General features: G+C 40.6%; 1 protein-coding gene across 3 annotated transcripts in view; it reads left to right on the top strand.

Moving 5' to 3' along the window:
- The window catches only part of LOC119916298 (disintegrin and metalloproteinase domain-containing protein 12-like), a 73833-nt gene that overhangs the window by 45738 nt on the left and 7236 nt on the right, over positions 1-20859 (top strand). For all 3 annotated transcript variants that reach the window (XR_005447087.1, XR_005447086.1, XM_038736264.1), the window contains exons 7-17: positions 1608-1673; positions 2262-2333; positions 2724-2893; positions 4795-4879; positions 6734-6882; positions 14326-14503; positions 16820-16909; positions 17108-17303; positions 17388-17496; positions 18170-18368; positions 19731-19808. Coding sequence is in view for 1 of the 3 variants with exons in the window: in XM_038736264.1 (XP_038592192.1) it covers positions 1608-1673; positions 2262-2333; positions 2724-2893; positions 4795-4879; positions 6734-6882; positions 14326-14503; positions 16820-16909; positions 17108-17303; positions 17388-17496; positions 18170-18368; positions 19731-19808 (1392 nt within the window). In the remaining 2 variants the exon portion in view is untranslated. The remainder of the gene's footprint in view (positions 1-1607; positions 1674-2261; positions 2334-2723; positions 2894-4794; positions 4880-6733; positions 6883-14325; positions 14504-16819; positions 16910-17107; positions 17304-17387; positions 17497-18169; positions 18369-19730; positions 19809-20859) is intronic.

Genomic DNA, 20859 nt, shown 5'->3' with positions numbered 1-20859 from the left:
TGTGAAAACAGATAAAATGGTGATGGTTGTTTTCAAAAATTGTCCCTTACAACCAGAGGAGAAAGAGGTACACTGGTAAAAACAGAATATAAGGTCTGAGAGAGATAGAGAGTAGAGGGCTAGCTGACAGGAACTGCATGAGTACCTGCAAATCTCTGTTGTCACAAGATGGACTATATATATATATATATATATATATATATATATATATATATATATATATATATATATATATATATATATATATATATATATATATATATATATATATATATATATATGTGTGTGTATGTGTGTATATGTATGTGTGTATATATACAGAGCTTTCAATCTCATCTCACAGTTTTTATTAAGCAAATGGAGCTCCATTTGCTTAATAAAAACTGTGAGATGAGATTGAAAGCTCTGTGGCCTTTGTTCCGAAGTTCTCCTCATCAGAACAGGAACTGAGGGAAGAAGAGGGAGAAGTAGTTTCAGTTTTATAGAGACAACGAAAAAAATGTGTTGTAAAATATGTGTTTTAAACTCACCTATAGCTGTAACCCATTGGATTCCTTTCAACAACAGGGATTCTCTTCACTGTGTTGTTTGTTTGTGTGTGTGTGTGTGTCTCCTGTCCAGTTACCTCCTAGAGACTTGGTTATCACCATAGGCTGCATTTAGAGCACACTTGCCCAACCTGGCTTATCTATGGAGGAGGCAGATAAGAGCAGAGAGGATCCAGGCTGCCAGGCCAGCAAGGATAAAGAGGCTCGGGATGAAAGCCGGCCATAGGGTGAAGGCAGAACACTTAGTGTGTGTGCGTGCGCGCGAGTGAAAAGACTAAACCTGTGTGTGTTACATGTGTGTCTGTGTGCAGGTGAGAGACCCTAGCTAATTGTGCGGTGAAAAACCATGTTTTATTTTTAGCCCTGCTAGCACCATTTCTAGGGATAGCAATGCTTCTTTGGTGTAGACTAGGTTTCCAAGTTTAACATTATGTACCACAAAGACATAGACTTGTTTGATTTACCATAATACTAAACTTGCCCATGCTCCACTGTATAAGTGTTCTGGTAGAGTCACTGTGAAGTTGTTACATAAATCAATTTTTAGTATATAACATGCTCTGTGAATTTTGGAAAGAAAAGCTGGAGGTGTACGTGTTTTATACTGTGTACTGCCAACAGTGCAGGCAGCACTGTCCAAAAATGGTGATTTATTAGTTAATAAGCTGGGTTCTGTAAAGTGTTGTTGGAGGTATGTGTGACCTTAGCAGTTCTTATTTGGTCAGAAGTGAAGTGTAGCTGATTGCTTTGTGCTGATTCTTGTTTCTGCCGCCTTTTGTGTAGTGTACTTCAGGTGAAAAGCCATATTGAGTGGCCACCTGCTAAATTTAGGCTGCCTATTCTAGAAAGCTGCGGTAAAGTGCATAATGCCCTTCTTCTCTCTCTACCCTCCTCCTCACCTCTTCATCTCTTGGTTTATCACTTTATACCCTCTAATCCCTCTCCTATTTACTGCTCATTCTTGCCCTCTTTGTCTCTTTCCCCCCGCCTTTCCCCCATATATTTTCTCCTTTACACCCGCCTATTCCCTGTCCACTCCCTTTCACTCACCTCTTGCAGCATAAACGCCACACCCAGTCGACGACCAAGTATGTGGAGCTGATTATTGTGGCTGACAACAGAGAGGTAAGCAGAGGTCACCCATTCTTGAGCTCTTCATCCTCTGCTGACAAATCCCACAGGAAAGGGGCTCAAAAGTCACACCGCCCCTCTGTCCCCTTGAGACGTAGATAAGATGGCTCCACCACTGCCTTGTTATCTCCTCTCATGTGTCCAATTACTCCTCTGTTTCACCTTTCAAACTCTGCATACATCATTTGACCACTTGACTCACAAATGAAACTAATCACTACTCCCTGAATCATCTCAAATCTCAGACTTAAGATGTTAAAGAAGGCAAAGAAAAAAAAGTGTTCCTTGCTGACATAAGACATATACTGTAGGTCAATGTCACATACTTTAGAGCCACAGAAACAGAATAAATGCTGAATATGAGACAAGGCGGTTGAGGTTATCTCTTAAGCCTGAGCTCTACTGAAGAGCTCTTGAATTAACATGACAGTGATTGGTGCAGAGCTCCAGGACACCCTGTGAAGACATTTCTAGAGCTGAGACAGTGTGTAAATAATAAATATAATGTCTTTGATGATAATAAAGATTCGAGTGGTCACCTCATTTTCTCCTTGCTTTATTCTATCTGCTGATGTTGTTCAGTTTCAGAAGCAGGGCAAGGACATGGAGAAGGTCAAGCAGCGGCTGGCTGAGATCGCCAATTACGTGGACAAGGTAACAATCAAATCAACAGAGGGGATGTGGTAAAGGAATGTGATTTATTATAGATCACACCAAGCTGGGTGTGAATTAACCAACCTGTGAGCAGATGCTGATTGGATTATGAATGGATGATCAATTCCATAACTCAGCTGAGAAATGTTGTGAAGATGCCACTGTAATAAAACGTGCCATGGGTGGTAGTTTAATAAAACAGAAGCGAAAGATTATTTATTCATATGGAAAGTCGTACGTTGATTAATGTAGAAAGATTTGTTCAGAGCAACATTTGTGTTTGAATAAATTATGTATAGTGAAGACTAACAGAAATGTTAGGAGAGACAGATCATAAGCCCTTAAACTGAAACCACAACCCCCCCCCCCCCCCCTCCCAATAACCTTCAGTTCTACAGGGCTCTTAATATCCGTGTGGCCCTGGTGGGCCTGGAGGTGTGGAGTGATTTAGACAAGTGTCCCGTCACCCAGGACCCGTTCACCACCTTGCATGAGTTCCTTGACTGGAGGAAGGTCAGACTTTTGCCTCAGAAGCCTCATGACAACGCTCAGCTTATCAGGTAGTTCTGGTATTGTAGCATACTCATGTAGTAGTTGTGTTCCAAAATGCATGTCACTATTTTAAATATATGATTTTATTCCAAATTATTGAGAGCACAACATTAAAAATCATGACATTTCTTTGGGTTTATTTATTCCCAGCAAAATTAAACATGATGTTTTGTAGTATGAATGCTATTTTTCATAACCAACCTAGCCCATTCTCCTGCTTCATAAAACATTTGCAAAACCTTTTTTTTTAAATTAGTCTTAGCCATTTGCTTGCTGTGAAAGCCCCATGAGATGCTAACAAAATGCTGACTGCTGACAAAATGCTAACAAAATCTATATCTTTCTCTATATATGTATTTAATCTTGATTAAAATGAGTATGTAAAGTTTGTTTACCTTTGGACCTTATATGGACAGAAATAAATATTCACAAAACTTTACAGAAAGATGAAACCTATTCATTTACAGATGCCAGCAGCAAAGGAATTAACGAGGAAGTGAGATGGGAGTTTGACTTAGTACACAGTTGTTCTAACCCGTTTCATTTGATAGATAACATAATATTGCTGTTAAAAAAATAATCATAATCATTCATATTTCACTAACCAGTACAGATCTAGATACAGATTATTAATATGGACAGAAAAACTAAGAAAATGTTTTAGCTTTACAGAAAGGCCAAAGAAACAAATGATTCCATTACAGATGCTAGTGGAACAAAGTAGTTTTTTAAAATAAATGTAATTTTTGGCAATGTTGGTCAGTATGTCTTTCCATCTGTCGTTTGGTTAGTCCCTCACTTTGCTAACTTGTTAAAGTAAGATGTGTTAGTTTAAAGCACCACTGTGCCTAATTAAACCCTCACAGAGCCACTAGTGAAGCTGTAGACTCTTAAGGGCAAATTCACAAAAGGATTGGGCAGCCTTTGCAATCGCTAAACCTGCCCACATAAAACAAAAAAGAAAATGGGTAAGTCTCAAAGCACTTGGAGAGGGTGAAATTCACCCCTAACTGCACTGCCAAGCAAGTAGAATCTTAGTGCTATTTGTATGTATTTAAATTAAGTAATATGCCTGAATTTGGTACAAGACTTGCCCCTTTCTGTAGAAATGAGCCTTATTGCAAAAAAAGTCCTATTCACATACACCAGTGCTGGTAGGCGCATGCAGTTAGAGTGAAATTATTAGCATCTTCGGAGAGGTGGTGGTAACTGAAGCGCATTTATAACAGGTACAACACCCACACTTTCCAATGATCATGGCAACTGTGATGTAGCCAGGCGAAGCAGTAGTGCATCACAGTTCATCATGTGCACACAGGTGGCACAGACCACGAGGGAATGAAACTGGAAAACAACATAACCTACTGCTGTGAGAAGCGGAGACGGCGGTTACACACTCCAAAAGTCCAGCGCAGAGGAGAGAAAACAGATCTCTAACTGTACATTGTAACATTTTTTTGAGAACAAAATTGACGTAACAACAGTTAATGGCAATCAAATCGGTACTGAAAATTGCAGATAAACATTTAATGGATGCAAAACAAGGGCAAATTGCACTCGGCTGCAAAACTTTTATTTGGGCCTGTTTGCGCTGTAATATCATTAACGAAATATCTTTTGTGAATCGGACCTTGAGATGGGGCAGATAGCAGTTGCAAGTGATAGGCAATTCATGGTGCTATCATCGTCCACAATCCGTTCTTTAATTACACATAAGGTGATTTGACATGCAGGCCTAGTAAGTAACTAATGAAATGTTTCCAACCCACTTTAGAAAGTCCTGCAGTCATCAAAACTTTGCTCTACAGTGCCACTTAAAACTCTCCCAGGGACCTTTACCTTCACAGTTGAAGTGTAAAGACATACTTTATGTTTATGATGTGATGACCTTGGTTTTCTCCCTCTTTAGTGGGGTCTATTTCCAGGGCACCACCATTGGGATGGCACCCATCATGAGTATGTGCACAGCAGAGCAGTCGGGAGGAATTGTCATGGTATGTAATCCTCTGTGTTACAATACCCATGCTCAGATACCTTTTATCCACCCTAAGGCAAAACAGTACAAAAGAAATATTTGGCATGTTGTTGACTTCCAGAAAGGAGACCAGACTTATTTTATCCTTTTCCTCTTCCTGCCTTCCAACTCTTTGCCTTGTTCTCCATCACCCTCCTGTCTGACATAATACTCTCATATTTCTCCCCTGCGTCTCTAGTGTAAGGGTTGAGCTAAGGATTCTAGAGTTGATAATAACTTATATTAACTTCAGGACACACACATCATTGAAGATTTTCCAGGAAAGCCAAGGGTATGCATAGTACCAGAGTATCGGAGTGTGTTTTGAATACACCAGTGGAAACCTTTGCTTCGTAATGAGGTGCAACCAATGAGTGAATTTAAGGGTACAGCATAGCACAGCCTGAATGAAAACGTAGAAAAATGTCATAAATGATCACCCATTACATAACTGCAACCCTATACTGTGTGCGCAAGTCATGTTGTATTAGTGCAAGTCTTGCTATTATTTTATACTCTATGTCTCTGAGTGGCTGTTTGTCTTGTGGCCTGGCTGGCTGGTGGTAAGTTTTATAGCTAGTCCCCAGATGGTTCTTAACTCTTGTCTTCCCAGACGGTAAAGTAGGGACTTTTCCATTTTGATACAGCTCTACAAACACACATACATCAGGTCAGAAATAAAGGATTATTCTCTTCTGCTGGGAAAATCACAAGCCCGTTGTCTCCCTGCATCTACAGAGTACCCTTGAACTCATTAGCCAACTAAGTCTTAAACATCGATTCTCAAACCATCTGGAATCTCCATTTACCAGCCCTGTTCATTTCATTGAAGTGGTGAAACGTAACCCAGACAGTGGCATGTAGTGTCCCCTTGAGCACTTCAGCCTCATCAGTCGGTAAAGGTGTCTGGGATTTTCCAGGAAACAGAGGTTTTTTGCACAAATCCAGTCTTCACAGTTGGATCACGGCAATTGCTGACAGCTGATGACCGTTCCTTTCGAAAGCCCCCAGCAGAGCGGTTCATCAGCCTGAGCTTGACTTGCACAGCACTACTGAATAATGCACAGTGGTGGAATACTCTAGAGGCAAGGTGCTCTGATGCACAGCTCTGCATCCATGAAGAGCTGATAGCTGCTGCCGCTACATTATTTATCCAGCCTCTTCATGTGTTCATGTTTTACACACCTTGCAGGAAATCACGACAACTCAGCCAACAGCAGCTTTCACTGTAGCTTCATCTCCGCAGTGCATCCACTCAGTCTGTTTTTCATTTATGTTATCTTTTTTCTGTCTTTCAACCTATTTGCTAGTTCTGTTCAGAGGAGGTTCTCTTCTGTCTTTATTTGTGTGGATGAAGCAGCATATCTGGCTCTGAAAAAGTTTGCCAGGCAAGCTGAAGGTGACAGCCCGCAGTCTGCTATTTCATTTCTCACTTCAGTGCCACAACGTCGAGCAGAAGAAACGCTCTGATAAGCACAGATCCAGCAGCTTTGTTTGTTGAATGTTGGCAATATGCAATTACACTCACTTGTTTTGAGTAATGTTTCTCCAGTGGGTCCTGTGGGAAACAACAATTTGGCTAGCATAATTTTTTTTGTTATTTGTTATTTTCCTCAGAGTATGTAATCAAAAACATCTGTTTTAATTAGCTATTGTTCACTGCAAAAGACTTGTAAAGTGAACACATTCTATTATGGGATGTTGCTTGTAGCATCATATATAGCCTAAAAATATACCCAATAAATCAGAGTCCTAAAGTAAAGCGGTTTTAGATAATATATTGGCTGGATGAAATGGCAAGTTCAGTTTCTGCATGATTGATCTTTTTTTGTAGGACCATTCGGACAACCCCCTGGGCGCTGCGGTAACTCTGGCCCATGAGCTCGGACACAACTTTGGAATGAACCATGACACGCCAGAAAGAGGGTGTGGGTGCAGGGTGACAGTGGATCGTGGAGGCTGCATCATGACTCCCTCCACCGGGTGAGTCACTCTATCTATCTTGACAATTGAGAGTCAGTAGATCTTTAAGAAAGCCGACTCTATACTCTTTACTGCAGTACACAAGATTACGGGAGTTTTATTTCATGTAGTTGGCCTTCATTAGCCTCAGAACATACACTTTCATACACTACTTCAGTCCATCCAGTAAGGCTGCTTTTGTTTCTGTTTTGCAAATTACGTCTAACTCCAAATCCTTCTGAAATGCATCATCATGATGTCAAACCATCATTAAGTTTGCATTAATTTAGTCACTTATTAAATACAGCAAGATTGTGATCTTATGTAAACATTATTCCACATGCTCTCCATTTGTAATTTATTGTCTGTCGAGCGGTAAGCAAATAATGCTCTTGAACTGTTGGGCTGATGGGTTTATGGCAGATTCAACAGCTGCGTTAATGCCCTGAGGCAATATGACTCATTCTGAAAGGAAAGTCAAAGGTTCAGTGGCAGCGCATGGCCTAAACAGTTTTACTTATCCTGACACAATGTAGCTGATCTCCATTAGACTAAAGAAAACTGTGCATAAAGTGTCTGTTGCACATGTAGAACACATACTATGCTTCTGTAGCCAGAGTGTGTGAGTGAGATATTGCACTTAAAGTATTGTGTAAACAGAAATTAAGTCTAGTTGCATCTAACAATATACCAGTACAGAGGTGTGATTGTTTCTACATCTTGTAGTAGACCAGAGGGACAGGGATGTTCTGAGTGGAAACACTGGGTTCCATCAGTTCCATCCCAAGGTCTAGTGGTCTGTGGGAGCTTCAGATTGGTGTTTATACTGGAAGCAAGTCTTTTTATTTGGTTTGGACCATACCCATGAAAAACAGGGTAACGGTATTCTTGATTATAGCCTCATAAAACAGCAAAGCAGCGAGATGTAGATTTATATTTAACTCTGATTGAGGGTATCCCTGGTCAAGGACTTTGTCCTCAAATTGGCAACAAGATAAACACATAAAAAAGAGCAAGAAATGCTTGATTTCGTCTTTCTCTACTCTGTCCCTCCCTTGCTGTCTCATTTTCTTCCTTATTCACAGCCAGTCAGATGGATTCTATTCTTTGACACACATGCAACTTTAATGTTGGAAAATCTCTTTCCTGCGCTTCGAATAAATAGTTAAATACCTTTGAAAACTGTCTATTATACAGTTTTTATATATGGAAAACCACCTCTTCCTTAAAATATCTGAATCTGAAGTCATATGTAGCAGTGACAAAACTAGTAAAAAAAAAGTAGTTTGTACCAAACATAGACTAGTGAGAAAAAAAATAAGACATGAATATTTAGTTTTTTTCTTTTTTCCACAGAGACTGTTTTTTTCATTCCAGCTGACAAAAGAAAGAAATGATCTAGTCCTTGGTTTCAAAAATAATCCCCTCTACACCTCCTTATTGCTCCATATTACTGCTCTGCTATTTAATCCAGGATTCAGGAAGCAATACATTTAAATAAGGATGTCTAGGAACTCTATTCCCTCGTTTTACTTCCTCAGGTAATTCCTGGTCAGCACTATATCCTCTGCCTGAGGCAGTACTACATCTCCCATGGGTCCAGCTCAAGCCTGTCGCAGTTCCATGCTTTAAAATGCCATGTGCCCACACACATGGGCTCTGCTGTAAACACCTGAATGTTGTTCATCACCCGGCAGCTACAGTTATTTGTTTATAGAATTGACTGCCATGTTTTTCTAGGCAGGCGACCAGCTCTTTTCAAAGCACAATGCGATTATGCAGAATGCCTCTTCACAAGGCCAGGACTTGGATGACTTGTAACAAAAGCCCCACTGATTACCAGCCCCTGCATTCAATATTTGAAAGTACTTGCAAATCTCGCATACACTCCGCCAGTGAGGAGTACCTTGTGTTTTGTTTTTGTTGGTTTGATTGATCTTTCATTTTGATCAAATATAGTGCAAAATGTCTTTGTCACTGATCCCTGATACCCATCAAGCTCCCCTGGCCTTGCTGTTGTTCCAAGAATTGAGCAGGGGAGATGATGAGATCCAGTTTATCATTATTACACTGGGGCGGTGGGGAGGGGGTTATGGGTAGGTGGTGGGGGCAGTAAAACTAAAAGCTGTCCCAGTGCCAGTTGCACATCTGCACAGAGCACTGCTTGTTTCCTGCTCACATTGGTCATGGCCAATTGTCGCATCCCCCTCTCCATCCATCTCTCTATCCCCCCATTAGCTTTAAATGAGAACAGGCTGGTGTCTCTCATCCTTGGAGATTATAGCTCCTTAAAACACACAAACACACACACACACACACACACACACACACACACACACACACACACACATAACAATGTAGGTGCTGCTGGCTACTCCACTGACAGAGGAACATACAAAATAATTTATTTGTAGAGCACTTTTCAAAAACAAGTTACAAAGTGCTTTAACAAGTGTAAAGACAATAATACAAAAACAATACATGATAAAAGCAAGAAAACATTGAAAAGACTAAAATACACGTTTAAGATAAATATAAAATAGGTAAAATAGAATTAAAAAAAAAAGTCAAATTAAATCGGGAAAGGCACTCCTATAAAAGTATGTTTTAAGAAGGGACTTAAAAGAGTTCACTGACTCAGCTGACCTGATTTCCTCAGGCAGGCTGTTCCAGAGCCTCGGGGCCCTGACAGCAAACGCTTTGCCCCCTTACATATGTGAACAAACATGCAAGAGCCATTTCTCTCAGAGACCAAAACAAGAACTCCACAGGGTACTGTGCTTGGTCCACTTCTCCTCAGCTGTGGCTCCAGAGGTAGACTGGGTCCTTAACCCCAAGGTTGGCAGTTCGATCACCGGCTCCTCCTGTCCAATTGTCTTGAGCAATACATAGACCTTCGAGTTGCTTCCAATGGGTGCTTTGCATAGCAGCTTTGCTGCAATCTGTGTGAATTAGTGAATGAAAGATAAAATTGTAAAGCGCTTTGTCTGTTCAGATAGAAAAGAGCCATTTAAATACAGTCCATTTACCATTCAGTTCTATAGTGCTGCTTCTCAAGATTTAATGGTCTGCTTTAAGAAACATTTGCTATTGTTCTGACACCCAGTGTACTTGCTTAGTTATTTCATCAACAACTATGGCCCCATCCACACTACTGACTTCATTTTAAAACAGAGACCTTTTGCTACATTTGCACCTCCCGTCCAGACTAAAACGGAGAAGTTTGAAAACGCTGCCGACCCTGTTTTTCGTTTCAAAACTCCAGAGGGCATTTTAGTGCGGATGTACAAAAACGGAGGACTTTAGAAATGATTACGCAGACGCTCACGTTTGGCTCTGTGATTGGGTCTCATAAGTTATGCAAAGTAGAAACACGATGCAACTGACAGAGTTTTTGACTTGGTATTTTTATTAAAATATTTTGTATATGATATGTGTATTATATACAGTATATATGTTCCTATGAAAATAAATTTTAATTAATAAAGTCACTTGCCATCATTTTCAGTCATACAAGCTGCATCCTGTTGATGGACTGTCTATCAACAGGATGCATTAAGATAGGGTTAATTCACTCATGGGCTGTGCCATAAGTAAAATCATATATGATACATTTATCTAGTCATAAAATAATCACAGAAAGTGTGTCAGAGTCCAAGGCATGCCATGGAAATATGACCCGTGCCCCTCTGAAGAACAGGAACTCTCTAGTATGTCTTGTTTAATTGGGTCCATAGGGAAATCAATGTGAAAATGCTCTTCAGTATCTACAATGTAGGCCAGACTGCCAGGCACCAAAGGCCACAACAGATCATATCACCTAATGTCATCGCCCAGCACTCAGGCTGTACATGCACAAAGAAAGCCATAATATTAATATTAAATGTGTAGTGAAACAACTGTGGTTTTGAATTACTTACGCAAGTATGGAATATTTGTCATAGTTACAGATGTCACAGTCACGTTTGAATGAGCTTTCATTCACATTTGTGCCAGAAGATCGAGGTCTTTCAAAATGTAATAAAACTGCAATAACAGAATGAAGATAGGGTCACAATCAGTGTTTTCAAATTTAGAATTTTCTCTAAAAATGTTCTCAGGGATCATAGAAAATGTATTTGCAGATGTGTCATTGGAAAGGCCTGCAGATCTGATTCATAGCCTGATCAGTGTTTTATGGCTGAAAAGATGTGACATAAACTGGCTGTGCAGAATGTGCTGGATGTGTTTCCCTGCATTCTCTGTGATCTGAATCACGAGGACAGACAGGCTAGGAGAAGAGAGCCCTGCCCAGCTAAATTTGGGCTAAAGGGCTCTGTCTATTTTAATGTGATACTTTGCCTTAAGAGCATTCTAATGGTTTGTGAAAAAAGTTTTGTTCATAGTCTACAGCAAAATCATATATAAACATGACCTTCATGTGTTTGTCAGGCAACATTTTCACCAGAAATGTGTCATTTGTTTCATTGCTGAAAGCAGACTGTACTGACTATACTGTTCCTAATACATTGAGTTTAGTAGAGCAACCTTTTGATTTCACAGAGATCTTCTGCTTCATTTCAGCTTTCGGTTGTATTTGTTTTTACCTGTGAAGTTTTTTTATGGATATGCTCAAACCACATAATTGTACATTGTTGTCATCATGTAATGCAGATAGTATAAAACAACACAAATTTGTTGAGATAAAATCATTTTGCTGCTACTAGGATTTCTGTCTTGAATGTGTTTTTTTTGGTTTTTATAAAACTGGTGTCTTACAATTGGATTGACAGATATCTTAAATCTCTCAAAGAAGGTCAATGGAAAGTAGAGACAGAACAAAAGAAACGGAGCCAATAGAAATGTATGCAGCTTTGGTTTTGAGTTGTCAGACATACCATATAATAGTTAATGTCTTTTCTGATTACTTTTTCTCTAACTCTCCACAAAAATGTGGGTTACCTGTTACAGTTCATCCACCCCGTTTGGAAGCCTTCAGATCTGTGATATGATCACAGTGTGGGGCAGATAATAGATGCCTGTGATAGATCTGGGAATGATTCCTTATCACCAGACCTCCCACAGAGCCATTAAAGTTCTGTTTGGCCATTGCAGCAGCTTAGTCACAGTGCATGCTTTGTACACTCTATCAACCATCAACTGAAGTACCTCTGAAGCTTAGGAGCAACTGTCAAACACTGACTGTAGCTTAGAGATGAACAAAGGAACACACAAAAGAGAAGAATTGATCCCATAATGGAACTGGAGCATGACCAGGTGGAAAACAATGCAGCAGTATAAGAAAAAAGAGCAGTCTTCGAAACCAGGCAAAGGTGAACACTGCTCATCCTTTGGAAAGCCAGAACAGGATGAGAACAAGCCCGAAGGTCACAGAGTCATACTGGGTCTTTTCTTTTGAGGTGGTGGCCTAGACTCCCATAGGATCCCATGGGATGAGTGGTTGTCTAGAGTGTCTTTAGTTCACTATGAGCCCCAGATGTGCCCTGGCACTGCTTTACTAGCCCTGGGGATTGCAGCTGCTAAATGCCATCCACTGTAATTCATCGGTGCCTCTGCCTTTTCACAGTCATTATCCCTCCTCCCACCCCCGGACCATTGCAGGGTAGACCAATTATTTCTGTATTGCCTCTCATAAAGAACAGCTGGATCCTGAGCTGCTCAGAGTTACAAAAAAAACAGGGATGTGAGTGTTTGTCATGGATTGTATGGGCTGGTAACTGAAGAGAAGGACTGAGTTCATGGAAATTAAATAAACGCAGCAAAAGAGGGGGTGTATACTGAGCAAGCAATTTTGGCTTGAGCTTTGGGGGCAAAGAGGAAATCAACAACAGCAGTTGCTAAGGAAGTCGCCTGCCTGTTGAACAGCAGCCTTGACAGCTGTTCATCATAGTAAGATCCCCTGAGGTGCTCAGATAAAGGGGGTGGAGGGCGGTCTTTCCTTATAGCTCTTTCCTTTTGCCATTTAATTTCATTACAAATCTACTGTGATCTTTAGCTTTAATCCAGTGTGTATAGAGATTTGCTTCGAGTGGCCACACTTTCACCTAACACAACCTCTGGATAGTATTGATGTTAGAGGTCTGTGTTGGGGTTTTGGGGTGGTCAACAGCAGGAGCTGATGTAAGCTGCCTCCACACATGACAGAAATCAGAGGCAAGCCTGGAATGAGGTAATGTCAAAACATTTGTTCCATGAAATGAAAAACTCTAGATACAAACTAACCAATTTCTATTGGGGCTTTTTAATTTCTATGTCAAAACAGTTCAAGGCTCAGCTTTATAGTTGAAAATGAATTGACAACTCCACCACACTGAACTCATGAGTCACTTATATAAATACATCAATGAGCTGCATTTATCGCACTGCCTAAGAATATTATATGACTTTGTTACTCTGTGATCCATAGCACCTAAGGCCTTGTATCAATTGAACCATGACATGTTTACTATCCTTTCAACACTGTCATTTTCTAGACCACAAACACTTCACAAGCTAACTAGCCGATTTCCCTTGCCCATGGAATATGTTTGATTTACTCTGGGGGATATTTGCTTATCTGGACATTCTTTGCTGCTCTGAATTGTAAATGACTGTGAGATGGACACATTGTATATTTTAAAAAAAACATTAAAATGAATACCTACAAAAGTTTATGAGCAAACTGGGCTTGTGCTTCAACTGCGTCAGCTTCTGGTGTCCAGCTGTTGAGTATGTTGCAAACCTGTTAAAAGAAACATTTGGGCATCTAAGTTGACCTGAATCGCCTACATATTGTCTCATACATGTGCCCATTTGTGTGCACAAGATCAGAACATATATATGTGTAAATGCTATGAACGGATTCACCTATTTTGGCCTTGTTAGGCTGAAATTTATGCTGTGGGAGGTACTAAAAACCTCATATGGTGGATTTTATCAAGAGCCACATAGAGAACAAGATACAATCTGCACATATTCATGCACACTTCACACACACACTGTCATCTAAAGCACTATGTTATCACAGAAAAGCTCAGTAAAGCCACATGAGGTCTGTAACAAAGCTTTTGGCAGACAGAGCTCTGGGCTGTGTGCTTTCCCCACGGAGCAGACCACCCTCTCTGTCCGCTCCAAAAACAATATTAAAAACACACCATCCCCCATTTCTCCCAAATTTATGGGTGTTGCAAGTCTTGCAAAGGAAGCACTTTTTGGTTTGAGTTTTTTATGATTTCTTGTCTCATAAAATATGTCTTATCAGATCTCCTTCTCTCTGTGGAGGGAGAAGTCACTGGGGCCCCGTGCTGTTTGCATGCTGATGGAGCTTTGGAGAGGTTGCTGAACTCTAGTGGTTAATTGATTTTGTGATTAGCAGCAATTAGCGCTGATTATGTCAGACTGAAGAGGACCCTTGTGGGGGATCTCATTCGTCTTCCTCCTCCCTCTCTCTGTTTGTCACTCACAAAATATGTCTTTCACCCCCAGGTATCCGTTCCCCACAGTGTTCAGCAGCTGCAGCAAGAAGGACCTTACAGCCAGTTTTGAAAAAGGCGTCGGAATGTGTCTATTCAACATGCCTGAGGTCAAGGTCCTCTATGGTGGGCAGAAATGTGGCAACGGCTACGTAGAAGAGGGAGAGGAGTGTGACTGCGGAGAACTTGAGGTGAGAGTGCTAAAAGTCATGTTAAACAAAGTGTTTTTAAATCCAGACCTCATACAATTCTGTAGCATTTTTATTTAATGCCCCTTCAGCTAAAATTTAAATCTCTCTCTAAACTGCTACCCATAAATCATTGTTAATTATGTTTCCCACATTTGAGAAATGGTATTAGGAGAAGCGCTAGTGGGGGTTTCTGTACCTTTCCTTACCGGAGCATGGCACAAACCCAACATTTACCAAAGTAAATACACATAGTTTACCTTGGTTTAAAAGCTAATGGCACATAGCTCTCCTAATGCAAACACAGGCTTTAGAAAATGAGCTTAGAGATATAAGTGTGAATTTATTCCTTCTGTGCGCTGAAGAGGTGGGAGGAAGGTTGTCTGATCGTGCTACAGTTCACTGGAGGAACCATCGCAGACAGCTTCACCCTGTCAACTAGTGAATTATTTAAAAGAATCAGCATTGTCATGCACATACATAATGGTGGCACACGTTGGTAACTGTAGGATGATAAAACAGTTTCTCATCATGCAACTGACAATCAGCAGAGACAGGCTGACAGTAAACAGAATTATGAAATATGAGGTAGACATCTATTATGATTTGGAAGGATATTTTGAATTATATAATAGCCTATGTGAGAGAATGCCTTGTTGTCTTTCGTGATTTGTGATTCGTGAGCTGTGCAGGTTTCAGCCAGGGTCAGGCTGAAAGTGGCCTTGTCCCTCAAAACAAAGAACTGACATAAGCCCAGCAGGCCTGAGCCAGCAGTGAAAATAAAGCTTGTCACAGAGTTGAGCATGCCAACCCAGGCCAGATCAGAGTGGTCACACAGCACCTCTCTCCACCATTAAAAAGCCTCATTAAAAAGCCTTGCTCCTATTCCTTACAATCACAGGCTACTTCTTTTCAGAGGGACTCCTCCGCCTCCTTTGGCCCCGGGGACCATGGGAAAGGCCCTTAATGGTTTTCAGGCTGAAAGAAGTTCTGGAAGGCCTATCATGTCAGCAGTGTCCCCTGCCAGCTCCATCTATCTACATCCTTTTCAACTCTTACTGCACTCAGCTGTACAGTATGTTCAGACCGTGGCTTAATGGCAAGAGGGAGAGAACTGACCCTCAGGGGTCCAGTGAACCTGCCCATGTGTGAGATCATACATGCACAAGCACATACACATCTTCTAAGCTGAGCCTTGATTGAATGCTAGCTTCCATCTGTATCAGAAGGCAGAGAGCCGCTGATAAGTGTGGGGCATTGTTCATGATAAAGCCTTAAATGAAGCAGATGGGCCTCTATGGTGAGATGGGAAATGGTACAGTACAAATACTGTGTTACTCTCTGCACTGCGAAAAGGGCAATTCAAAAATGCCTTAATATTTTATTTTACATTATCCAAAATAAATAATCCTATCAACCACCTTTCACATTTGATTATTAAAGAGTAACTTAACACCAGGCTGAAAAACAGTTTTCAATCAGAGAGGGAAGTGAAACATTTCAAGTCACCTTCAACCAGCCAGCATGTCACTGATCGGTGGGGTCAGAAGTTTGCTGTGTTTCATCCATAACCACACCCAACAGTGATGTCACCAGGTCTTGGGGTGCTCCTGTACATCACTGCAGTAAGGAGAGATGTTAAACCACTGGAGGTCACCAAAGACAAGAATTTCAGGGAGTGTTAAGTTACTCTTTAAACTTGTTTCAAGGTAACTGGTCTTGATTTTTCTTAGTAAAATATGTCATCGGTATGGGTTTCATCCCTGACTGCTGTAGTCACTACCTGAACAGAGGTGGTGCGATTATTTGGGCAGTGTAGTGTAAATATCTGTGTGCGTTAAAACCTGCTGGTGAAACCCCTTATGTAAAGAAGCAGACAAATTTGGGTCTTCTTTCCAGATAGGTCTTTATATTCCTGTTTTGGAATATGAAATAAAAGACAAGTTCAGTCTTACCAGATCTTTTTCTTACCCCAGTTGATACTAGCCAGTTGCACAAAATTGCTTGTACAAGGGATTTTTTTGCAATATGTCCTTTTTTTCCTTCACCATCCAGCTCATGTCTGTAAGTCCCGTCAGATAGAAACATTGTTTTTAAAGAACTAGAAACTGCTGTTTCCTTTACTCTTCCAGGTTTTTTAGTTCTTACAAAACACAGTCCTGCTAGGGCTGGATCCCCTCTGATAACAAAGTCTGAGCATTTGCTCTGAGGTGAAATATGATCCCTTTGTGCTGAGATAATTCTTCTTTACTTTTGTTCCACCTCACTAACATTCCATTTCTCTGCTTGCCTTCTTCTTTCTTTCTTTACCATCTGAAGGAATGTATGAATCCCTGCTGCAATGCTACTACCTGCACCCTGAAGGGGGATGCTGTTTGTGCACACGGACAGTGCTGCCAGGACTGTCAGGTAGGATGTATACTGATAAGCCAGACTTGACTTAAGGCATCTTGACATAAAGATGTATTCTCTGAATAACTTAAATCGTAATTCAGCACCATTAACAAAATTTGGTAGATATTTCTCCAGAGTTTACCACATATTTTTCTGAGAATCACCATGCGTCTTTGTCTTAATGTCACTTGCTTGCTGTCAACATTTGTGTAGCTGAAGCCAGCAGGCACTCCCTGCCGTGAATCCAGTAACTCTTGTGATCTGCCTGAGTTCTGCACCGGTAGCAGCCCTCACTGCCCCGCCAACGTCTACCTGCATGACGGCCACGCCTGCCACAACAAGGACGGCTACTGTTATAACGGCATCTGTCAGACTCACGAGCAGCAGTGCATCACATTGTGGGGCCAAGGTATGTGGAGGGCCCCCTTGCAATGCCTGTGAATGGCTCAACAATGTCTGCTAGCTTTTTAATATATTTCATTGGATTTTGTAGGAGCAAAGCCAGCTCCAGGCATCTGCTTTGAAAGGGTCAACTCAGCAGGAGACCCCTATGGCAACTGTGGCAAAGACTCCAAAGGCTCCTTTGCCAAATGTGATGCACAGTAAGACCTGACGTTCCCATAGAAACCAGTGAATGCATTTAATTATATGTCAGTTGTGGAATGCAGTGAAGAACATATACTGTACTTGCTTTGTGTAAAATAAATTGTCCTTGGTATGAGCATAACTAAACATGCTTATGTGACTGGACTTTTGCTAGGGTGGAGACTGGAAAGCTTGTGATTCACTAGGGCTGTAGCAATCAGTTTCTTAAGTAACTAAAAGCGTAAATGCCAAATTGATTCCAGCCTCCTACTGAATATCAGCTGTTTTATGAAATTGTATATCGTTGTATTTTTGACAGTTCAAATAAAACAAGTAATTTAAAGACCTCACATTAGCTCTGGCAACTTGATGAGCTTTCTTCATACTTTTCTGACATTTTATAGACTTAACTATCAATCAAAATGTAAAATTAAACAATGGAAATAATTATTAGCTGTGCTCTAACTGAAGGTTATGGCGTAATTTGGTGAAATCGAGTTCAAGTTACAAAATCTTTCAGATTGTGGTCTGAAAAAAGCATAAACAAATAGCTTGGTCTGCAGTTTCCCTAATTGGACTGCAAGAGTGAGAGAAAAAATAATTGTGTGTATATATACACATATGGAAAAACAGTGACATGTTATTTAATTATCACATTGTTATACTCCCTGTTGTTCGTTCTGTTTACAGAGATGCTAAATGTGGCAAAATCCAGTGTCAAGGAGGGGCTAACCGCCCAGTAATTGGTACCAACGCTGTTTCCATAGAAACAAACATCCCCATGCAGGAAGGGGGAAGGATACTGTGCAGAGGTACACATGTCTACTTGGGTGATGACATGCCCGACCCTGGCCTGGTCCTGACGGGGACCAAGTGTGGAGATGGAATGGTGAGAGCTAAGGCCTGGGACAGTCAAAAACAGCCAGTATAGATACACATTCAACACACTAATCGATCCAGCATGCAACTGACTCATCAGCAGTGGTGGACAGTACTGTGCCTAAGTACACTATTATGGTACATTACATTTTCATTTTCATTTATCTCACTGCTGGATTTGGTTGCTTTGCAAATTAAGATTTTACAAATGATCAGTTTGTAAAATGTGATAAGTTGTTAGTTATTCTAAACTACCAAACAGTATATAAAGTAATAAAAGTTAATTACCATAATGCTGTATGATTCACTCTATTAAATAATACAGCCCTATTAAAGTAAGTAAAAGCACTTTTCAAAACCTCTGTTACAAAGTTCTTCTACTTCTACTTTTTTTTAATCTTAAAATCTATCTTAAAATTCTCACCTGCCCATAGACTCATTGTGAGACTTAGTGGTGATAATAAAATATTCCCTTAAAAAGTTACTGTTTTTTTAGTACAAAATTCTCTGTGTTTCCCTGGACATTGATTCCTTATCGAGCTTCAGTGGTGGGTTAGTACCACAAAGAGGGATTTTTTAAAACTAAGAGACCCACTTGATTTGACTTGGCTGAACTTTAGAATGCATTTTTGTACAGATTAAGGACTGCAGATTTTGTCACCGTTCACCCATTGTCTCAGTGTGTACATATGGGTATGTGAGTATTGTTTTAAGACACCCTAGCTATCTGTAAGACTGCAAAAACACACAAAATGTATTTCCCAAATGCTGGGAAATAAGAGTGGAGGTGGAGTGACAGGCCATGACTAAGACCTTGTAAGAAGTTCTTCAGGGTGTGTCCTCTTGTCATTTCAGACTTGCACAGACTCAGACACTTAATTGACTTACCATTATTCAGTCTGTTTGGCATCTTCCAGTGGTCATCAATTCAGCCATTGGTCACTTCAATGATACAGTTTCTCCATTTAGTCTAATTTGAGCCTCCACCCTTAAGGAGGATCTAGCTTCAGCCCTCATTTGTCAAGGGTTCTGGCATTACGCTTTGTGCCCAGTGCTGCCAAGTTCATCTTCAAATTCAGCCTCAATGTATGTGGGTGTGGTGCCTTTAAGGAGCCCACAGTCCACATCACCCAACTTTTAAAAGGCAGCTTTAATTCGTTTTTTTGGAAAATCCCAGTGTTAACATAATTATATTTCATTCTGTTTCTATGCTGTTTTATAACTGAATTGGTTTGTTAGTGGCAAATTTTTAAAAAAAAATAGAAAGCTGGATCTGTTAGTCTTTTCCCTTAAAAGATTAAAGGGTTTAGAATATTACTGAAATGCTCTTAGAGCTCACATTGTCAATTTTTAATGTCTTTGTCTGATTCAGATGTGTCTGAATCGTCAGTGCCAGAACGTCAGTGTTTTTGGAGTGTATGAGTGCTCAGCCAAGTGCAGCGGTCGAGGGGTGAGTACAGGACCTTTCATCCCATTTCAGTGTTGTGAAGACATGATGTGATAGCTGTCAAACCAGCCCCACCCAAATTGGTTGTTTACTTTACTATCCCATTCCTACCTCACACAGAAGCTCATTTTGGGTGTAAAATTTTCAAAATGCCCAGTATATGGTGGGTAGGGAGCCATTACAATGCCTTGCTATCAATCATTCTGGTTGCTGAAAGTTTCAATGAATTACATATAATGGCTTCATCTATGCTCAGCTTTAAGTGCTGGTCATCATACTCGTAGGCATTCGTCCTTGTCCCAAAACTGTGTTGACATCTGAAGGCCAGGCTTTATTAGGCCAAACACTAGGAGCAGTGACACACAGTTTGACTTTGAGCTGGGGAGCATGTATATTGGATTTTTCTTACATGCCACCCATCAAACGTCTATGGGTGGTCCTGTCTGAGATGAAATATGTGGCTTTGTGGTATTACCCTTAAATTCACTGGTAGGTCCAGACTGTGACTGGTAAAGTTGCTCCTTCATCAAAGCTACAGATGAAACTGTTTTTACTATCTCTTAAAATGAAATGTCTCCAGTGATTAAACGTCATATTTGTTTGTCTATTTCCAATTAAGACATATCTATAAAGCTCTAAGGACTGTTTTACACAAGGAGACAGGGCACCCCTGCATGCACAGATTAGATCAAGATGTTGCCTTGGAAAGAGGCCCTCACCTGCTTCATATTACCCTGCTGGGGAATCCTCTTAGACATTACCATTCCTCTACTCTGCAGGGCAGAAAGACAAGAGAGACCGAGATAAAAATGTGGTATGAGGCAAAAAGTCGCTGGGTTGTATACCAGACGTCTTCATGATGTGGAGCCTAACAGTGCTGGCTGGCAAATAGAGCAACTGCATCATGAGTATTTGTTGACTGTGATGTCTAGGGTTGAAACATCGCAGACAGAAAATTAATTAGGAATAATTTAAATAAACAATGAATCGTTCAAAGTCAATTCTCAAGCAAAAATCCCAAATGTTCAATGATTCCAGAGTGTCAAAGTGAGGA

The sequence above is a fragment of the Micropterus salmoides genome, unplaced genomic scaffold, assembly GCF_014851395.1.
Source record: "Micropterus salmoides isolate LMB-PRFRI ecotype aquatic unplaced genomic scaffold, ASM1485139v1 Ms_hic_scaffold_21, whole genome shotgun sequence".
NCBI lineage: Eukaryota > Metazoa > Chordata > Actinopteri > Centrarchiformes > Centrarchidae > Micropterus > Micropterus salmoides.
The sequence above is the reverse complement of the archived record's forward strand: the minus strand, read 5'-3'. Positions and strand labels throughout refer to the sequence as shown.